The sequence below is a fragment of the Carcharhinus amblyrhynchos genome, unplaced genomic scaffold (genome assembly GCF_965287045.1).
Source record: "Carcharhinus amblyrhynchos unplaced genomic scaffold, sCarAmb.v2.hapA scaffold_76, whole genome shotgun sequence".
NCBI classification, from domain to species: Eukaryota; Metazoa; Chordata; class Chondrichthyes; order Carcharhiniformes; family Carcharhinidae; genus Carcharhinus; species Carcharhinus amblyrhynchos.
Window position 1 is genome coordinate 487,210 of NW_027649816.1, and position 20,809 is coordinate 508,018.

At 46.4% G+C, this 20,809-nt stretch overlaps 1 protein-coding gene across 1 annotated transcript in view; it reads left to right on the plus strand.

Moving 5' to 3' along the window:
* Positions 1-20,809, plus strand: part of LOC145337798 (dynein axonemal heavy chain 6-like) — a 785,492-nt gene that overhangs the window by 324,601 nt on the left and 440,082 nt on the right. The window contains exon 32 of the mRNA XM_080182651.1: positions 3,809-3,980. Coding sequence (XP_080038777.1) covers positions 3,809-3,980 — 172 coding nt within the window. The remainder of the gene's footprint in view (positions 1-3,808; positions 3,981-20,809) is intronic.

Genomic DNA, 20,809 nt, shown 5'->3' on the forward strand with positions numbered 1-20,809 from the left:
GGGAGAAATCTGGTGGGCAAAAAGGGGGCACAAGATTGTTTTGGCAGATAAGACAAAGGAGAATCCAAAGAGTTTCTACAAATACATAAAGGGCAAAAGAGTAACAAGGGAGAGAGTCGGGCCTCTTAAGGATCAACAAGGTCATCTATGTGCGGATCTACACGAGCTGGATGAGATCCTAAATGAATATTTCTCATCAGTATTTACTGTTGAGAAAAGCATGGATGTTAGGGAACTTGGGGAAATAAATAGTGATATCTTGAGGAGTGTTACAGAGAAGGGGGAGCTGGAAGTCTTAAAATGCATCAAGGTAGTTAAATCCCCGTGACCTGATGAGATATATCCCAGGACATTGTGCGAGGCTAGGGAGGAAATTGCGGGTCCCCTAGCTGAGATATTTGAATCATCGATAGTCACGGGGGAGGTGCCTGAAGATTGGAAAGTGGCAAATGTTGTGCCTTTGTTTAAAAAGGGCTGTAGGGAAAAGCCTGGGAACTACAGGCCAGTGAGCCTCACATCTGTGGTGGGTAAATTGTTGGAAGGTATTTTAAGAGACAGGATCTACAGGCATTTAGAGATGCAAGGACTGATTAGGGACAGTCAGCATGGCTTTGTGAGTGGAAAATCATGTCTCACAAATTTGATTGAGTTTTTTGAAGGGGTAACCAGGAAGGTAGATGAGGGCAGTGCAGTTGATGTTGTCTACATGGAATTTAGCAAAGCCTATGACAAGGTACCACATGGTAGGTTGTTGCATAATGTTAAATCTCACGGGATCCAGGGTGAGGTATCTAAATGCATACAAAATTGGCTTCTTGACAGAAGACAGAGGGTGGTTGTAGAGAGTTGTTTTTCAGACTGGAGGCTGTGACCAGCGGTGTGCCTCAGGGATCAGTGCTGGGTCCACTGTTATTTGTCATTTATATTAATGATTTGGATGAGAATATAGGAGGCATGGTTAGTATGTTTGCAGATGACACCAAGATTGGTGGCATAGTGGACAGTGAAGAAGGTTATCTCTGATTGCGACAGGATCTTGATCAATTGGGCCAGTGGGCTGAAGAATGGCAGATGGAGTTTAATTTAGATAAATGCAAGGTAATGCATTTTGGTAGATCGAACCAGGGCAGGATTTACTCAGTTAATGGTAGGGCTTTGGGAAGAGTTACAGAACAAAGAGATCTAGGGGTACAGGTTCATAGCTCCTTGAAAGTGGAATTACAGATGGACAGAGTGGTGAAGAAGGCATCCAGCATGCTTGGTTTAATCGGTCAGAACATTGAATACAGGAGTTGGGACATCTTGTTATAGTTATACAAGGCTTTGATAAGGCCACACTTGGAATACTGTGTGCAATTCTGGTCATCCTATTATTGGGAGGATTTTATTAAAGTAGAAAGAGTGCAGAAAAGCTTTAATAGGATGCTACCAGGACTTGATGAATTGATTTCTTATAAGGAGAGGCTGGATAGACTGACACGTTTTTCTCTGGAGCATAGGAGGCTGAGGAGTGACCTTATAGAGGTCTATAAAATAATGAGGGGCACAGACAAGGTAGATAGTCAATATCTTTTCCCAAAGGTAGGGGAGTCTAAAACTAGAGGTTTAAGGTGAGAGGGGAGAGATACAAAAGTGTCCAGAGGGGAATTTTTTCACACAGAGGGTGGTGAGTAGAACAAGCTGCCAGAGATAGTAGTAGAGGTGGGTACAATTTTATCTTTTAAAAAGCATTTAGATAGTTACATGGGCAAGATGGGTATAGAGGGATATGGGCCAAATGCAGGCAATTGAGATTAGGTTAGGGGTTTAAAAAAAAGGGGCAGCATGGACAAGTTGGGCCGAAAGGCCTGTTTCCATGCTGTAAATCTCTATTATGACTCCTGTAATACTGTACCCAGCTGATTTGTTCACTGACCTCCCTGTAATACTCTATCCAGCAACTACTGTACACTGAGCTTCTGTAATATTGTACTAACTACTGTACACTGACCTCCCTGTAATACTCTATCCAGCAACTACTGTACACAGAGCTTCTGTAATATTGTACTAACAACTACTGTACACTGACCTCCCCATAATACTGTATCTAGCTGCTTTTGTACACTGACCTTCCTGTAATATTGTACCAGTAACTATTATACACTGACCTTCGTGTAATGCTGTACCCAGCAACTACTGTACACTGACCTTCCTGTAATATTGTATCCTGCAACTACTGTACACATTCTGTAATACTGTATCCAGTTGTTACTGTACACTGACCTTCCTGTAATACTGTTCCCAGCTAATGCTGTACACTGACCTTTCTGTGAGACCGTACCCAACCAATCAGTGTGGCATGATGACACAGTGACTCGCACTGATGCTTCACAGCACCATGAATCCAGGTTCAATTCCCAGCTTGGGTCACTGTCTTTGTGGAGCTTGCACCTACTCCCCGTGTCTGCATGGGTTTCCTTCCAGTGCTCTGGTTTCTTCCCACATTCTGAAAGATCTGCTGGTTAGGGTGCATTGAACATGCTAATTTCTCCCACAGTGTAACCTGAACAGGCACTGGAGTGTGGCGACTAAGGGATTTTCACAGCAACATCATTGCATTGTTAATGTAAGTCTACTTGTGGTACTAATAAACTTTAAACTTTACTGTACACATATACTGTACACAAACCGTTCTGTGATAATGTACCTCGCAGCTACTGGACGCAAACCGTTCTGTGATAGTCTTCCCAGTCGATAATGGACTTTTCCGTGGGACTGTATGAAGCAGCTACGTATAGTCACTTTCCTATGGGACTATATTCATCAGCTACTGTCGTGGTTCCCCAGGACGACAACTGATTTTAACCGTTTGAAACAGAGAGTCTGAGTCGTAATCCTCCAAGCAGTAGACTTTATTTTCTAGTACAAGACAATAAAGCCGAGATGTCCGGATCAATCCAATGAATCATTCTGCTTACAGTCTTTTTATGCACATTACAGCTCCATATCTCAGAACTCTTATCTTATCCTTAGATTTCCTTATTTTAGCCATCATTATTTCTGGGCTAGCCCTTTATCTACCCTGCTTGAGATTGGTCCCTCATTAGTACATCTCTTTGTCCTTGAAACCATGGTAGTTCCAGTCTCTGCCCTTATCCAAACTATTCTGTTTATACAATAATCGTAGTTTAGCTAACATAGATCAATTAGTGAAGAAAGCGTGTTTATTTTACTCTCCTTTTTGCTATAGTCACGTATTAAGCTGGACAACTGGACAATGTCCAGTGTTCCTCAGGAGGCTACTGTCTATCTTCATTAAGAAGTGTTTACTATACCAACTTTGGTGGGTTACATGGGTAATTATATTGGTTATATTTCATTCAGTCATGTCAGTCTGACTACTATACTAATTACATTCGATAACATACTTTGAGTGCCATGCCGGTTTCACTCCATCTTCCATTTTGAACCTGCTTCATCACACGTATTTCAATTACAAGTATTAGAGCAAATTCTCTTACACTACTGAACAGGAACCTTGGTGTTAGAGCATGTCCAGCAGATGTTGTGCAGTGCTGTTTGTAACAGTGATGGTGCAGTAATCTTCCTGTGGCTCTATACTTAGCAGGCATCACTGCCTTTCTATCATGAGTGGAAAGGAGAGTGTTAAAAGATTAATTATGGTAATGAGGTGATTATGCATAATGTTTCCTGTCTATCCTGTGAAATTCATCTCATTGTCACTTCCAGGGCTGCAATCACAGCTACAACACTAATGCTCAGATTCACTTTTTTTCTAACACTGTGTTTAAAAATACTTTCTTTGCAGACGTGCTAAGATGCCCATGAGCCAGATAGATGAATCACATATTCTGATCCATGCACTAAAGGATGCAAACCTTCCCAAGCTCCTGGCTGAAGATGTCCCCTTGTTTGAGCACATTCTGGATGATCTCTTTCCAGGCCTGGCGACACCTAAAGAGAAAAACATCTTACTGCAGGTGATGTGTTGACGGTAACCCTTCCTGTCCTGACACCCCACTGAAAATTTACTGGAAATGCAGCTCCTCCCAAGCGGTAATGTTTGTTCCTCTCCTGAGATCAATGACTCTCACTCTTGTTTCACTCATGACCCTCCAATATTTCAGGCAATGGCTATTCTTTGTGTATTAGCATTGTTATTATCTATGAGTTCTGTAATGTATGAACATCCCATCAAGTAATGACCCTTCCATTTCTTCCCCTCCACTCCCTTCACACTTTGTGCTTTCTCCCCCTCCCCCTTCGTTATAAAACCAGTCACAGACTTGTTGCATCACAGAAGGAGGTCACTTGGCTCATCATTTTCACCGGTCTCCAAATGAGAAGTTCACGGGTACCATTCCCCCATCTTGTCCTTGTAACCCTGCACATTCTTTCATTTCAGATAACAGTCAAGTTCTCTTTTGAATGCCTGAACTCCATCACACTCCAGATCTTGCAGCATTAGCTGCGTGAAAAAACTATTCCTCATGATATGAGTTTGGTCAGGCCGCGTTTGGAGTATTGTGTACAGTTCTGGTCCACATTACTGGAAGGATGTTGATGCATTGGAAAGGGTGCAGAAGAGATTTAGCAGGATGTTGCCTGGTTTGAAGAATATGAACTATGAAGGAAGGTTGACAAACTTGAATTGTTTTCATTGGAGCGTCAGAGGATGAAGAGGGGACCTGATAGAGATTTACAAGCTTGAATAGTGTGGTTAGTCAGAGTCTTTTTCCCAGGGTCGAAGTGTCAATTACTCGGGTGCAGAGGTTGAGAGTGAGAAGGGGAAAGTTTAAAAGAGATGTAAACGGCAAATTCTTCACACAGAGGGTGGTGAATGCCTGGAACGTGCTGCTGGAAGAGGTGGTGGAAGCAGATTCTATAACAACGTTCAAGAGGCATCTGGATAGATACATGAATAGGCAGGGAATAGAGGGATATGGACCACATAGAGGCAAGAAAGTATTAAAGAGGTATCTGTGTCAGCACAGACTTGGTGGGCCGAAGGGCCTGTTCCTGTACTGTACTGTTCTTTGTTCATGCCACTTCAACCTGCTTTTGATCCTTTCACACATGAACAGTTTCTCCTTATCTACTCTAATCAGCCCTCAAGATTTTGAATACTTCTATTTTTCATTTTTCATGGGACGTGGGCATTGCTGGCAGGGCCATCATTTCTTGCTCTTGTGAGGGCATTTTTAATAGTCAACCACATTTCTGTGGATCTGTCGACCTAATGGGTAAGGATGGTGCACCTATAGACATTCTACAACAATCTACAATGGTTTCGTGATCATGATTGGACTTTCAATTTCAAATTTTTGTTGTATTCACTTTTCACCATCTGCTCTGGTGGGATTCGAACTCAGGTCCCCAGAGACAATACCACTACACCACTGTTGCTCCAGCTCCTTTCCGACTTCTTCTATCCGAGGGAAACAGTCCCAATCTCTTAAATTAATCTTCCTAATTGAAGTTCCTCATCCCTGGAACAATTCTTGAGAATTTTTTGCACTCTTTACCTTCACATCTTTCCTGAAGTGTGATGCCCAGAAGGGGATTGAATACTCCAGCTGAGGCCAGAATAATACAAGTTCAGCCATTCTTTACTCATTCAAGAGGTGTGAGTATTTCTGGCTCTGCCAGCGTTTATTGGCTATCCCTAATTGCCTTTGAAAAGATAGTGGTGAATTGAATTGTCTTCTTGAACCACTGCACTCATGTAGTGTAAATATACTCACAGTACTGTTAGGAAGGAAGTTCTAGGATTTTTACCCAGTGACATTGAAAGAACAGTGATATATTTCCAAGTCAGGATGGTGAGGTCAGGAAGTCAGGATGATAGGCTCACCAGGCTGATACCAGAGATGAGGGGGTTAGCTTATGAGGAGAGGTTGAATCGACTGGGCCTGTACTCATTAGAGTTTAGAAGGCTGAGGAGGGATCTTATAAAGACATATCAGAAAATGAAGGGGGCTTGATAGGGTAGAGGTAGAGAGATTATTCCCACTTAGAAAGGAAAACGGACTAGAGGGCACAGTCTCAAAATAAGGGGGGGGTCACTTTAGAATGGAGTTGAGGAGGAACTTCTTCACTCAAAGGGTGGTGAATCTCTGGAATTCTCAACCCGTTGAATATATTTGAGTCACGGGTAGATAGATGTCTGATAGACAAGGGAATTAAGCGTTATGGGAAGAAAGCAGGAAAGTGGAACTGATCCACTTCAGATCAGCCATGATCTTATTGAATGGCGGGGCAGGCTCAAAGGGCTAGATGGCCCACTCCTGCTCCTATTTCTTATGTTCTTATGTGAGGAGAACTTCCAGGTGGTGGTGTTTCCATGTGTCTGTAGCCCTGTCCTTTCAGATGGTAGGAACTATGGGTTTGGAAGGTGCTGCCTAATGAGCCTTGGTGAGTTCCTGTGATTCTGTGATATTTTACTGATCCCATCACTTTTAGGTGAGGGACGGACATTGCATGAGGCCACCCTCCCCTCAATCAGAGGATAGTGCTATGTGACATCCCCTGTATTCCTGAGCTAATTTCTCTGCATTCTCCAATGATAGAGCTATCTCAACAGCCTTCTTCAGATCCAAATTGGATTCTGCCAATAGTTTATTTGAACTGTCACATTGTTAATTCCACAGACCAGCCTATCTCGCAACATGTCATTCATGGTGGCCTAAATTTGCAGTGCTCTGCCAACCTTCATTACCTGATCAAATACTCAGTGACAGATTCCCCAGGGGTTCACCCTGCCATGTTAAAGTAGTATCGCTGGAGTATAATGGAAGGTTTCGTGTCATAGTAGCCTTTAGCCAAGTTCACCAATTCATTAAAGATTTTGGAGTCAGGGGTATCTGGGTAGGTTAAGCTTTTTATGACATTGATGGCATTGTTGGCCTGATAAAGGTAATGCATGCACTCTGCGCATTGGGCCCAGTTTTTTATGCTCACATCGCAGGCTTTTTCTAACCAGAAGATTACTTGCCTTGACAGTAAAGCTTGTGCAGAGAGTAGAAAAAAACTTGTTTTACTCCTTGTTGCCAGTGTAATAATCTTGATAAGACCTGTCTTCCATCACTGGCACCATTTATTGAATAAAGCACAGATCAGCCCACGAGTCCTGTGACTGGTAGCTCGAGTAATGACAGCTCTTTTTAAACTCCCACTGCTCCTTCCCGATTAGGAGACCCTCCACATACTTAATAGGGGAACTCAGACTCTAAAAGGCTGATAGGAGGTTGTGATTGTCATTGCAGTAGTTAAGAGTCAACCATGTTGCTCTGGGTCTGGAGTAACATGTAGATCAGATTAGGTAAGCATGACAGATTTCCTTCCCTAAGGGGCATGAGTGAATCTGATGGGTTTTATAACAATGATACTTTCATGGCCACCATCATTGAGGCTAGCTTTCAATTCCAGAGATTATTAATGGAATTTAAATTTCACTATCTGCTGTGTTGGGATTTGAACCCATATAAAATTGTATACAGTTCTGATCACCCTATTATAGAAAGGATATTATTAAACTAGAAAGAAGGCAGAAAAGATTTACTAGGATGCTACCGGGACTTGATGGTTTGAGTTATAAGGAGAGGCTGGATAGACTGGGACTTTTTTCTCTGGAGTGTAGGAGGCTGAGGGGTGACCTTATAGAGGTCCATAAAATAATGAGGGGCATAGATCAGCTGAATAGTCAATATTTTTTCCCAAAGATAGGGGAGTCTAAAACTAGAGGGCATAGGTTTAAGGTGAGAGGGGAGAGATACAAAAGGGTCCAGAGGAGCAATTTTTTCACACAGGGTGGTGAGTGTCTGGAACGAGCTGCCAGAGGTAGTTGTAGAGGCAGGTACATAGAACATAGAAAAACTACAACACAAACAGGCCCTTCGGCCCTCAAGTTGCTCCGATCATATCCATACCTACCAGGCCTATCTATAACTCTCAATCCCATTAAATACCATATACTCATCCAGAAGTCTTTTAAAGGACCCCAGCAAGTTCGCCTCCACCACCACCGACGGCAGCCGATTCCACTCACTCATCACCCTCTGAGTGAAAAAGTTACCCCTGACATCTCCTCTGTACCTGCTCCCCAGCACCTTAAACCTGTGTCCTCTCATAGCGACCATTTCAACCCTGGGAAATAGCGTCCGAGAATCCACCCTATCTATACCTCTCAACATTTTATAAACCTCTATCAGGTCGCCTCTCAACCTTTGTGTCTCCAGGGAGAAGAGACCTAGCTCCCTCAACCTATCCTCATCAGTAGTGCCTCCCAATCCAGGCAACATCCTTGTAAATCTCCTCTGCACCCTCTCAATAGCTTCCACGTCCTTCCTGTAGTGAGTCGACCAGAACTGCGCACAGTACTCCAAGTGGGGTCTGACAAGGGTCTTATAAAGTTGCAGCATTACCTCCCAACTCCTAAACTCAATCCCTCGATTAATGAAGGCTAGCACACCATACGCCTTCTTGACCACATCCTCCACCTGCGAGGCCGATTTAAGAGTCCTATGGACCCGGACCCCAAGGTCCTTCTGCTCCTCAACACTGCTAAGACTCCTACCCTTGATATTGTATTCCTTCATCCCATTGGTCCTGCCAAAATGGACCACTACACATTTATCTGCGTTGAAGTCCATCCGCCACTTCTCCGCCCAGTCTTGTATCCTATTTATGTCCTGCTGCAACTTCTGACATCCCTCCAGACCATCCACAACACCACCGACCTTCGTATCGTCTGCAAACTTACTAACCCATCCCTCCACTTCCTCATCCAGGTCATTTATGAAAATGACAAACAGCAAGGGTCCTAGAACAGATCCCTGGGGCACTCCACTGGTGAGTGACCTCCATTCAGAAAAAGATCCATCCACAACCGCTCTCTGCCTTCTGCAGGCAAGCCAGTTCTGGATCCACAAGGCCAAAGCCCCTTGGATCCCATGCCCTCTCACCTTCTCAAGAAGTCTTGCCTGGGGGACCTTATCAAACACCTTGCTGAAATCCATGTAAACCACATCCACCGCTCTTCCTTCGTCAATGTGTTCAGTCAAATTTTCAAAGAACTCAACTAGGCTCGTAAGGCACCACCTGCCCTTGACAAAGCCGTGCTGACAGATTTGTCTTTTAAAAGCATTTAGACAGTTACATGGGTAAGATGGGTATAGAGGGATGTGGGCCAAATGTGGGCAATTGGGACTAGCTTAGGGGTTAAAAAAGGGCAGCATGTACATGGTGGGCCATGGGGCCTGTTTCCAAGCTGTAAAGCTCTAAGATCCTGTGACTCTGTGTCCCCAGAACATTATTCTGGACCTCTGGATTACGAGTTCAATGACATTTCCACCACACCACCATGTCCCTTCCTCATGTATCCACTCCCTAACTGCACTGGGCTGCACCCCTTCCCTCTATTTCATATAACGCTATCAACTCTGCCTTCCACTTCCCTCTAATACTCTCCCTGTATTGTCCTTTAAAGACAAAGTTCTATCTTCACATTGATAACCTCCATCATGTTGTGTGGCATGACCACTGTTCCAAAATGGACAGACTTTGAACAGCTCCAGCAGCTCAAAACTGCCCTGCTGTGCTCCGGTTTCCTCCCACACGCTAAAGATGTGCAGGTTAGGTGTATTAGCCACGGTAAATGTGTGGGGGGATGGGGATAGGGCAGCGGGGAGGAGTAGGGGTGGGGGGGATGTCGTGAGAAAAATGCTGTTTTGGAGATACAGTATAGCCTTGATGGGCCAAATGGTCTCCTTCTGCACTGCAGAAAAAACTGTGGTTCTAATTATCTGGAATGACCTTTGAGTAGGTGGTATGAGCTGCCTTCTTGAACCACTGCAGACCATTGGTAATTATATAACATATTGCCAGGGCGTTGCAGGAGAGTCCCATCTTACTGTCAAAGCCTGTCAGAATCACAGCTGTGATTGGCAGCTTGGAATATAAAATAGAACCTGCCACATTTACAAAGCGGGCAGATTGCAGGATAATCTGGTTTGTTCATATCAAAAATGGAAACTCACTTAAATCAGCATCTTAACAGAGAAACTCCAGTTATTTTACAACATTCAGCGCTCATTCATTGACTAACTATATATAGCTCACTGAACTATATCTTAGTGCTACCACATCAGAATCACTCGCCATGGTTATAACATCCAGAACAATTCTCCAGTGTCCCCAACATCCAGAACCATTCGCCAGTGCCTGCAAGATCCACAACCATTCCCCACTGTTTTCAACATCCAGAACCATTCCCCAGTGTCCCCAACATCCAGGACCATTCCCCATTGTTACCAACACCCTGAACCATTCCCCAGTGCCACCAACATCCAGAATTATTCCCCAGTGCCACCAATATCCAGAACCATTCTCCAGTGTCATCAACATCCAGAACCATTCCCCAGTGTCTCCAACATCCCGATCCATTCCCCAGTGTCTCCAACATCCCGATCCATTCCCCAGTGTCTCCAACATCCCGAACCATTCCCCAGTGTCTCCAACATCCAGAACCATTCTCCAGTGTCCCCAACATCCCGAACCATTCCCCAGTGTCCCCAACATCCCGAACCATTCCCCAGTGTCTCCAACATCCAGAACCATTCCCCAGTGTCATCAACATCCAGAACCATTCCCCAGTGTCTCCAACATCCAGAACCATTCCCCAGTGTCTCCAACATCCCGAACCATTCCCCAGTGTCTCCAACATCCTGAACCATTCCCCAGTGTCTCCAACATCCAGAACTATTCCCCAGTGTCTCCAACATCCAGAACCATTCCCCAGTGTCCCCAACATCCAGAACCATTCCCCAGTGTCCCCAACATCCCGATCCATTCCCCAGTGTCTCCAACATCCAGAACCATTCCCCAGTGTTTCCAACATCCCGAACCATTCCCCAGTGTCCCCAACATCCCGAACCATTCCCCAGTGTCTCCAACATCCAGAACCATTCCCCAGTGTCTCCAACATCCCGAACCATTCCCCAGTGTCTCCAACATCCAGAACCATTCCCCAGTGTCTCCAACATCCAGAACCATTCCCCAGTGTCTCCAACATCCCGAACCATTCCCCAGTGTCCCCAACATCCAGAACCATTCCCCAGTGTCTCCAACATCCAGAACCATTCCCCAGTGTTTCCAACATCCAGAACCATTCCCCAGTGTCTCCAACATCCCGAACCATTCCCCAGTGTCTCCATCATCCCGAACCATTCCCCAGTGTCTCCAACATCCAGAACCATTCCCCAGTGTCTCCAACATCCAGAACCATTCCCCAGTGTTTCCAACATCCCGAACCATTCCCCAGTGTCTCCAACATCCCGAACCATTCCCCAGTGTCTCCAACATCCAGAACCATTCCCCAGTGTCTCCAACATCCCGAACCATTCCCCAGTGTCTCCAACATCCCGAACCATTCCCCAGTGTCTCCAACATCCCGAACCATTCCCCAGTGTCTCCAACATCCCGAACCATTCCCCAGTGTCTCCAACATCCAGAACCATTCCCCAGTGTCTCCAACATCCCGAACCATTCCCCAGTGTCTCCAACATCCCGATCCATTCCCCAGTGTTTCCAACATCCAGAACCATTCCCCAGTGTCTCCAACATCCCGATCCATTCCCCAGTGTCTCCAACATCCAGAACCATTCCCCAGTGTCTCCAACATCCAGAACCATTCCCCAGTGTTTCCAACTGTCGGAACCATTTCCCAGTGTGTCCACATCCAGAACCATTCCCCAATATTATCAACAATGCTTTAAACTGTAACTTCTCTTCACTCCTACACATTCACATCAGGATTTTCCAAGCCAATAGCCTTCCTCACTGTGGCATTGATTTCTTCCTTTTCACACAGTTCTACCCCATCTCGTTCCCTTTTTATCTGTGCTTCCTAAATAATACATATCCCTGGCTGTTCACTTCCCATCATTGGTAACCCTGTTGCCATGACTCCGGAATTTTATAAATGGCACAGTGGTTAGCCTGCTGTTTCTCAGTGCCAGGGAACTGGGTTCGATTCCTGGCTTGGGTCACCGCCTGGAGTTTGCACGTTCTTCCCGTGTCTGCATGGGTTTCCTCCAGGTGCTCCGGTTTCCTCCTGCAGTCCAAAAGATGTGCTAGTTCAGTGCTTTAGCCATGCTAATTTCTCCTTCAGTGTACCCGAACAGGCACCGGAGTGTGGTGACTAGGGGATTTTCACAGTAACTTCATTGCATTGTTCATGTAAGCCGACTGTGACATTAATGAATATAGGTTAAAAAAAGTCCATTTGTGCTGTTTATTCATCTACCTTATTGTGAATGCTTTATGCATTAAGACAAAGCCTTGTCTTTTTAACTTTGGTATTCATCTTAACTTTATTTTGCATTCTGGCCCCACTTGCTTTTTCGGTCTTCTACATTTGCTTCTTACATTTCTATCCTTGATGTGGAGGTGTTGGCGTTGGACTGGTGTGGAGCACAGTAAGAAGTCTCACAACACCAGGTTAAAGGAATTAAGGGTTATGGTGAGTGGGCGGATAAGTGACGCTGAGTCCACAAAAAGATCAGCCGTGATCTTATTGAATGGCGGAGCAGGCTCGAGGTCCGCCATTCAGTAATGGCGCTCGATCTGTTAAATTCCACAATACCAGGTTTATTAGGTAGCATGAGCTTTCAGAGCGTTGCTCCTTCATCAGGTGAGTGGAAAGTTGTGTTCACAACAGGACATATATAGACACAGCCTCAATTACAAGATAATGGTTGGAATGTGAGTCTTAACAGATAATCAAGTCTTTACACATGCAGACAATGCAAGTGGACAGAGGGTTATAATAATAGGTTAAAGAGGTGTGAATTGTCTCAAGCCAGGACAGTTAGTGAGATTTTGCAAGCCCAGGCCAAATGGTGATAGTTATAGATCTACAGATAGTGTGACATGAATCCAAGATCCCGGCTGAGGCTGTCCTTATTTGTGGAATTTGGCTATCAGTTTCTGCTTGGTGATTCTGCATTATCAGCCTTGAAGGCTGCCTTGGAGAACGCTTATCCAAAGATTGGAGGCTGAATGCCCGTGACTGCTGAGGTGTTCTCCAACTGGAAGGGAACATTCGAGCATTGTCCATTCAGCCATTGTTGTCGCAGCTCCATGGTCTTCCCGATGTACCACGCCTTGGGACATCCTTTCCTGCAGTGTATCAGGTAGACAACGTTGGCTGACTCGCAAGAGTATGTACCTGGTGGATGGTGTTCTTTTGTGTGATGATGGCATCCGTGTCGATGATCCAGCACCTCTTGCAGAGGTTGCTGTGACAGGGTTGTGTGGTGTCGTGGTTACTGTTCTTCTGAAGGCTGGGTAGTTTGATGCAGATAATGGCCTGTTTGAGGTTGTGCAGTTGTTTGAAGGCAACAAGTGGGAGTGTGGGGATGGCCTTAGCAAGATGTTTGTCTTCATTGATGACATGTTGAAGGCTCCGGAGAAGATGTCGTAGCTTCTCTGCTCCAGGGAAGTACTGGATGACAAATGGTACTCTGTCCACTGTGTCCCGTATTTGTCTTCTGAGGAGGTCGATGCGATTTTTCGCTGTGGTGCGTTGGAACTGTTGATCGATGAGCTGAGTGCCGTATCCTGTTCTTACGAGGATGTCTGTAGGTGTCTGTTGCAATCCTCTTCACCTGAGCAGATCCTGTGTATGGAGGGCTTGTCCATAAGGGATGGTTTCTTTAACATGTTTAAGGTGGAAGCTGGAGAAGTGGAGCATCGTTAGGTTATAAGAACATAAGAACTAGCAGCAGGAGCAGGCCACCTGGCCCCTCAAGCCTGGTCCACCATTCAGTAAGATCACGGCTGATCTTTTTGTGGCGTCAGCTCCACTTACCTGTCCGCTCACCATAACCTTAATTCCTTCACTGTTCAAGAATTCATCCTTGCCTTAAAAACATTCAATGAGGTATTCTTAACTGCTTCACTGGGCAGGGAATTCCACAGATTCACAACCCCTTGTGTGAAGAAGTTCGTCCTCAATTCAGTCCTAAGAAGTTTGTCCTCAACTCAGTCCTAAAGAAGTTCTTCCTCAATTCTGTCCTATCTGTGGACTTACAAAGAACAGCCCAGCATGGGAAACAGGCCCTTCGGCCCAATGAACCCACGCCGCCACCTCAACAAAGCATTTTCCTATACCTACCCTGCCCTGTGTGTATGCGAATGGTACCCCTAATGTAACCAGATTCAGGGGAGAATGGTGTAGGGTCAATTTGTTACACCAATCAGCCTAAGAGCACATCTTTGGGGTGTGGGAGGAAACCGGAGCGCCCGGAGGAAACCCACGCAACCACAGGGAGAATGCGCAAACTCCCACAGACACTGGCCCAAATCCATGTATCTGCACAGCTAGCAGTGATAGTCACTGAGCTGTTGTGGTGCCCATCTGCTGGTCCAGGATTAAGCACACACAACGACACGAAGTACTGGGCCACTCTCACAACCTCCAAGAGCAGCCCACGCACGACCCACCGTGTGCATGCCCCTCGTTTGACAACAAGGTGGACCGACACCTGTGGATTAAAAGAGACAAAACATTAACATGTAATATTACATTTCCAGTGTCGTCCCGAGGCTCTGACCCTTTTTAATACCGTCTACTATAACCCTCCATCCCTGTTTCGGTCATGTGTCTATCTAAGTAAACCTTAAACAAGTCCAACGTGCCTGCCTCCACCACCTTACTTGGTAGCGCATTCCATACCCCCACGACCCTCTGCATGAAAAACCTTCCTCTAGCGTCCAAATTATACTTCTCCCCCCTCACCATTAGATCGTGACCTCTCGTAATAGTTGTCCCCAATCGAGGGAAAAGCCTACCACTGTTGACTCTTATCTATTCCCTTCATTATTTTATACACCTCTAACAGATCCCCCCTTAATCTCCGTCTTTCCAAGGAGAAGAGCCCCAGTTTCTCCAATCTTTCCTCGTAACGCAGTCCTTCCATACCAGGCAGCATCCTGGTAAACCTCCTCTGCACTCTCTCCAGGGTCTCCACGTCCTTCTGGTAGTAAGGTGACCAGAACTGGACGCAGTACTCCAAATGCGGTCTAACCAACGTTCTGTACAACTGAAGCATTAGACGACAGCTCTTATACTCTATACCCCTTCCTATAAAGGCTAGCATTCCGTAAGCTTTCTTCACAACCTTCTCTACCTGTGTTGGCACCTTCAGAGACTTGTACACCTGCACTCCCAGGTCCCTCTGTATTTCAATACTCTTAATCGGTCTACCTTTTATCATGTAACTCCTCCCTGCATTATTCCTTCCAAAATGCATCACCTCGCATTTGTCAGGATTAAATTCCATCTGCCATCTATCTGCCCAGTATACCAACCTATCTATATCCTGCTGTGTCACCTGACAATCTTCCTCAGTATCCGCCAATCCTGCCATCTTGGTGTCATCTGCAAATTTGCTGATCACACCACGTACGCCCTCTTCCAAGTCATTTATATACGTTACAAAGAGGAGAGGTCCCAGTACTGAGCCCTGCGGCACACCACTGGTGACAGACCTCCAGCTGGAAAAGGACCCTTCCAGTACTACTCTCCGTCTCCTGTTGCCCAGCCAGTTTTCAATCCATCTAGATACCTGTCCTTGTATCCCATGTGCCTTAACCTTTTCTACCAGCCTACCATGAGGGACTTTGTCAAACGCCTTACTGAAATCCATATAGATGACATCAATGGCTCGTCCATCGTCAACCATTTTTGTCACCTCCTCAAAGAATTCTACCAGATTCGTAAGGCAAGACCTCCCCTGAACAAAGCCATGTTGCGTATCCCTAATCAGATCGCAACGCTCCAAATGCTTGTACATCCTATCCCTAAGAATTTTTTCCAACAATTTTCCTACCACCGATGTCAAACTCACTGGCCTATGATTACCAGGGTTATCCCTACTGTCCTTTTTAAACAGCGGTACCACATTAGCTACCCTCCAGCCCTCTGGGACCTCACCTGTGTCCAAAGAAGAGACAAAGATTTGCATCAGAGGCCCAGCAATCTCATCTTTCACCTCCCTAAGCAGCCTGGGATAAATACCATCAGGCCCTGGAGCTTTATCCGTTTTTATGCTACCTAAAAACCCTAGCACTTCCTCCCTCATAATGGATATTTCCCTCAAATGATCTACAGCTCCCTCCAAGACATTACACGACACCAAACCCCTCTCCTTCATGAATACCGATGCAAAGTATTCATTCAGGATCTCCCCCATTCCCTCAGACTCGATGCATAGCTCCCCTCCCTTGCCCCTAAGAGGACCAATTTTCCCTCTAACCACTCTCTTGCTCCTAATATAAGAGTAAATGCTTTTGGATTTTCCTTAATTCTATCAGCCAAAGCCATTTCATGCCCCCTTTTCGCCCTTCTAACTCCCCTTGCGGTACGGTGAAGTGCTGAGGTGATTGCACACATGAGGATGGCCTCAACCGGGATCTTGGGTTCATGTCACTCTATCTGTAACCCCCACGACTTGCCTGCTGTTGCAAAATCTCACTAACTGTCCTGGCTGGAGACAATACACATCTCTTTAACCTGTGCTTAACCCTCTTTCCACTCACATTGTCTGCGCCTGTAAAGCCTTGATTACCTGTAAAGACTGACATTGCAATCACTATCTTGTAATTGAGACTGTGTCTATTTATGCCCTGTTTCTGAACCCAGCTCTCCACTCACCTGATGAAGAGGCAGCGCTCCAAAAGTTTGTGCTATCAAATAAACCTGTTGGACTTTAACCTGGTGTTGTGAGACTTCTCCCTGATTTCTATCCTTCTTCGTATCCTTGTTTCTCCCTCTTCTATCTCTCTGCTCAGACTCCCATCCCCTTGCCATTCTAGTTTAAACTCATCCCGACCACGCTAGCAACCACCCCCCCCTCACCCCGTGCAGCACCCCTTTCTGGTGGGTTGAATGGTAAAGAACACAAAACATTATTGACAGTGGAAGATTTTGGAAGTGGCGAATGGTGAGCTCTCTCTCTGCCGGAAAACATGCCGCAGGTGGGGTGGAAAATTCCGCCCACAGCATTTGCTTCCAGGTGGTATGTTTTCTTTCCCATCTGGAGACGTGTCCCACCTTTAAAAATGGTGAGATGAATGACAAAGGGGCACAAATCTACAGTTTTAACAGAGCACAGAGGTATGGAATTTAATCCCTAAATCACAACTGAAATACCATTTCAGTCTCTGCCCCAAATAATCAGTGATCCTGGTGTGATTCCCTATGTGACGGAAGCACTCGCGTTGCTATGAAGAAAGCGAAATTGTACTTAAATAGTGCCTTTCAATCTCAGAATGTTATAAAGCTCTTTAATGAGTACTTCTGAATTGATGTCCTTGTTATAAAGTAGGAAATGCAGCAGCCGACTTTTACATAGCAAGGTCCCACAAATAACAGTTTGATCATGACCAAGTCGTCTGTTTTAGTGATGCTTAACCGATTCTAGTGATGTTGGCGAGGACACTATGGAGAACTAACTTACTCTTTGAAAATAATGTCATGAAACTTTTATATTCACCTGAGGCAGACAGCGGAACCTTTGCTTATTGTTTTGGATGGTACCTCAGGCAGTGTGATACTCCTACAGAGCTGCATAGGAGTGCCAGCTTGGGCTAGGGGTTCAGTCCTCCACGGGAGCAGTGTGTAGTCAGCCTGAACAATGTTGGTCAGCATGGATTGGATTTTCTGATCCAACTAGCCTGCGAATTCTCACTGGCAGGACGGAAATCTCGATGCATCAGCAAGTGGTGCATTGTGTTTGGAGGAGAATTTCCAGTGCCACAAACCCTGTGCTGTGTGTGTGTACTGGAATACAGAGTCAGAGTTTTCACTGATTTCATTTTACTGTTGTATCTGATTGGTGTAAATCCACCTGTAAAAGTGAACCTGAATGTCATACCCCAGCCTTGCTTCTCTGTCAGAAAGTGAAAATTACATCAAGTAAAATTACATTTTACCATTTTCATTCTAAGTACTGAATCTGGGCATAATGCAGATCTGACTTGGAAACCAGCTTTCAGATGCCCCCATTAGCTCTCAGCCATCTCCTGTCCCATTTGCCCTGTGAGCGGGGCTTAGCGTGCCCGAAACGGTCAGAACTCTGAACTGCACATGCGCAGTTAGAAAAAAACTTGAAAAAGTGCGCCCGTGTCAGACCGCTGCCAAGCCGGAGAAAGCAGAGAGAGCGGCCCAGGAATGAAAAGCAGGAGTGATGGCTCCCATAGACATCACTGTCTCCCTTATCCTCACCCCCAACACCCACACACATCACTGTCTCCCTTATCCACCCCCCTGCTACCCACATACATCACTGTCTCCCATATCCACACCCTCCAAACCCACACACATCACTGTCCCCCTTATCCACCCCCCCGCTACCCACATACATCACTGTCTCCCATATCCACACCCTCCAAACCCACACACATCACTGTCCCCCTTATCCACCCCCCCGCTACCCACATACATCACTGTCTCCCTTATCCACACCCTCAAAACCCACACACATCACTGTCTCCCATATCCACACCCTCCAAACCCACAGACATCACTGTCCCCCTTATCCATCCCCCCCAACACCCACATACATCACTGTCTCCCTTATCCACCCCCACAACACTCACACACATCACTGTCTCCCGTATCTACCCCCTCAAAACCCACACACATCACTGTCTCCCGTATCTACCCCCTCAAAACCCACACACATCACTGTCTCCCGTATCTACCCCCTCAAAACCCACACACATCACTGTCCACCTTATCCATCCCCCCCAATACCCACACACATCACTGTCTCCCTTATCTAACCCCCGCTACCCACATACATCACTGTCCACCTTATCCACACCCCCAACACTCACACACATCACTGTCTCCCTTATCCACACCCCCAAAACCCACATACATCATTGTCTCCCTTATCCACCCCCTCAACACCCACATACATCACTGTCTCCCTTATCCACCCCCCCCAACACCCACATACATCACTGTCTCCCTTATCCACCCCCCCAACACCCACATACATCACTGTCTCCCTTATCCACCCCCCCAAAACTCACATACATCACTGTCTCCCTTATCCACCCCCCCAATACCCACACACATCACTGTCTCACTTATCCATCCCCTCAACACCCACACACATCACTGTCCCCCTTATCCACCCCCCCAACACCCACATACATCACTGTCTCCCTTATCCACACCCTCAAAACCCACACACATCACTGTCCCTCTTATCCACCCCCCCGCTACCCACACACATCACTGTCTCCCATATCCACACCCTCCAAACCCACAGACATCACTGTCCCCCTTATCAATCCCCCCCAACACCCACATACATCACTGTCTCCCTTATCCACCCCCACAACACTCACACACATCACTGTCTCCCGTATCTACCCCCTCAAAACCCACACACATCACTGTCTCCCGTATCTACCCCCTCAAAACCCACACACATCACTGTCCACCTTATCCATCCCCCCCAATACCCACACACATCACTGTCTCCCTTATCCACCCCCCCACTACCCACATACATCACTGTCCACCTTATCCACACCCCCAACACTCACACACATCACTGTCTCCCTTATCCACACCCCCAAAACCCACATACATCACTGTCTCCCTTATCCACCCCCCCAACACCCACATACATCACTGTCTCCCTTATCCACCCCCCCAACACCCACATACATCACTGTCTCCCTTATCCACCCCCCCAAAACTCACACACATCACTATCTCCCTTATCCATCCCCCCAACACTCACACACATCACTGTCTCCCTTATCCACCCCCTCGCTACCCACATATATCACTGCCCCCCTTATCCACCTTCCCAACACCCACACACATCACTGTCTCCCTTATCCATCCCCTCAACACCCACACACATCACTGTCCCCCTTATCCACCCCCCCAACACCCACACACATCACTGTCTCCCTTATCCATCCCCTCAACACCCACACACATCACTGTCCCCCTTATCCACCCCCCCAACACCCACACACATCACTGTCTCCCTTATCCACCCCCCCAATACCCACACACATCACTGTCTCCCTTATCCATCTCCTCAAAACCCACACACATCACTGTCCCCCTTATCCACCCCCCCAATACCCACACACATCACTGTCTCCCTTATCCACCCCCCCAATACCCACACACATCACTGTCTCCCTTATCCATCCCCTCAAAACCCACACACATCACTGTCTCCCTTATCCACCCCCCCAACACTCACACACATCACTGTCCCCCTTATCCACCCCCACAACACTCACACACATCACTGTCCCCCTTATCCACCCCTCCAACACTCACATACATCACTGTCTCCCTTATCCATCCCCTCAAAACCCACACACATCACTGTCCTCCTTATCCATCCCCTCAAAACCCACATACATCACTGTCCCCCTTATCCACCTCCCCAACACTCACACACATCACTGTCCCCCTTATCCATCCCCTCAAAACCCACATACATCACTGTCTCCCTTATCCACCTCCCCAACACTCACACACATCACTGTCTCCCTTATCCATCCCCTCAAAACCCACACACATCACTGTCCCCCTTATCCACCTCCCCAACACTCACACACATCACTGTCCCCCTTATCCACCTCCCCAACACTCACACACATCACTGTCCCCCTTATCCACCCCCACAACACTCACACACATCACTGTCCCCCTTATCCACCCCTCCAACACTCACACACATCACTGTCTCCCTTATCC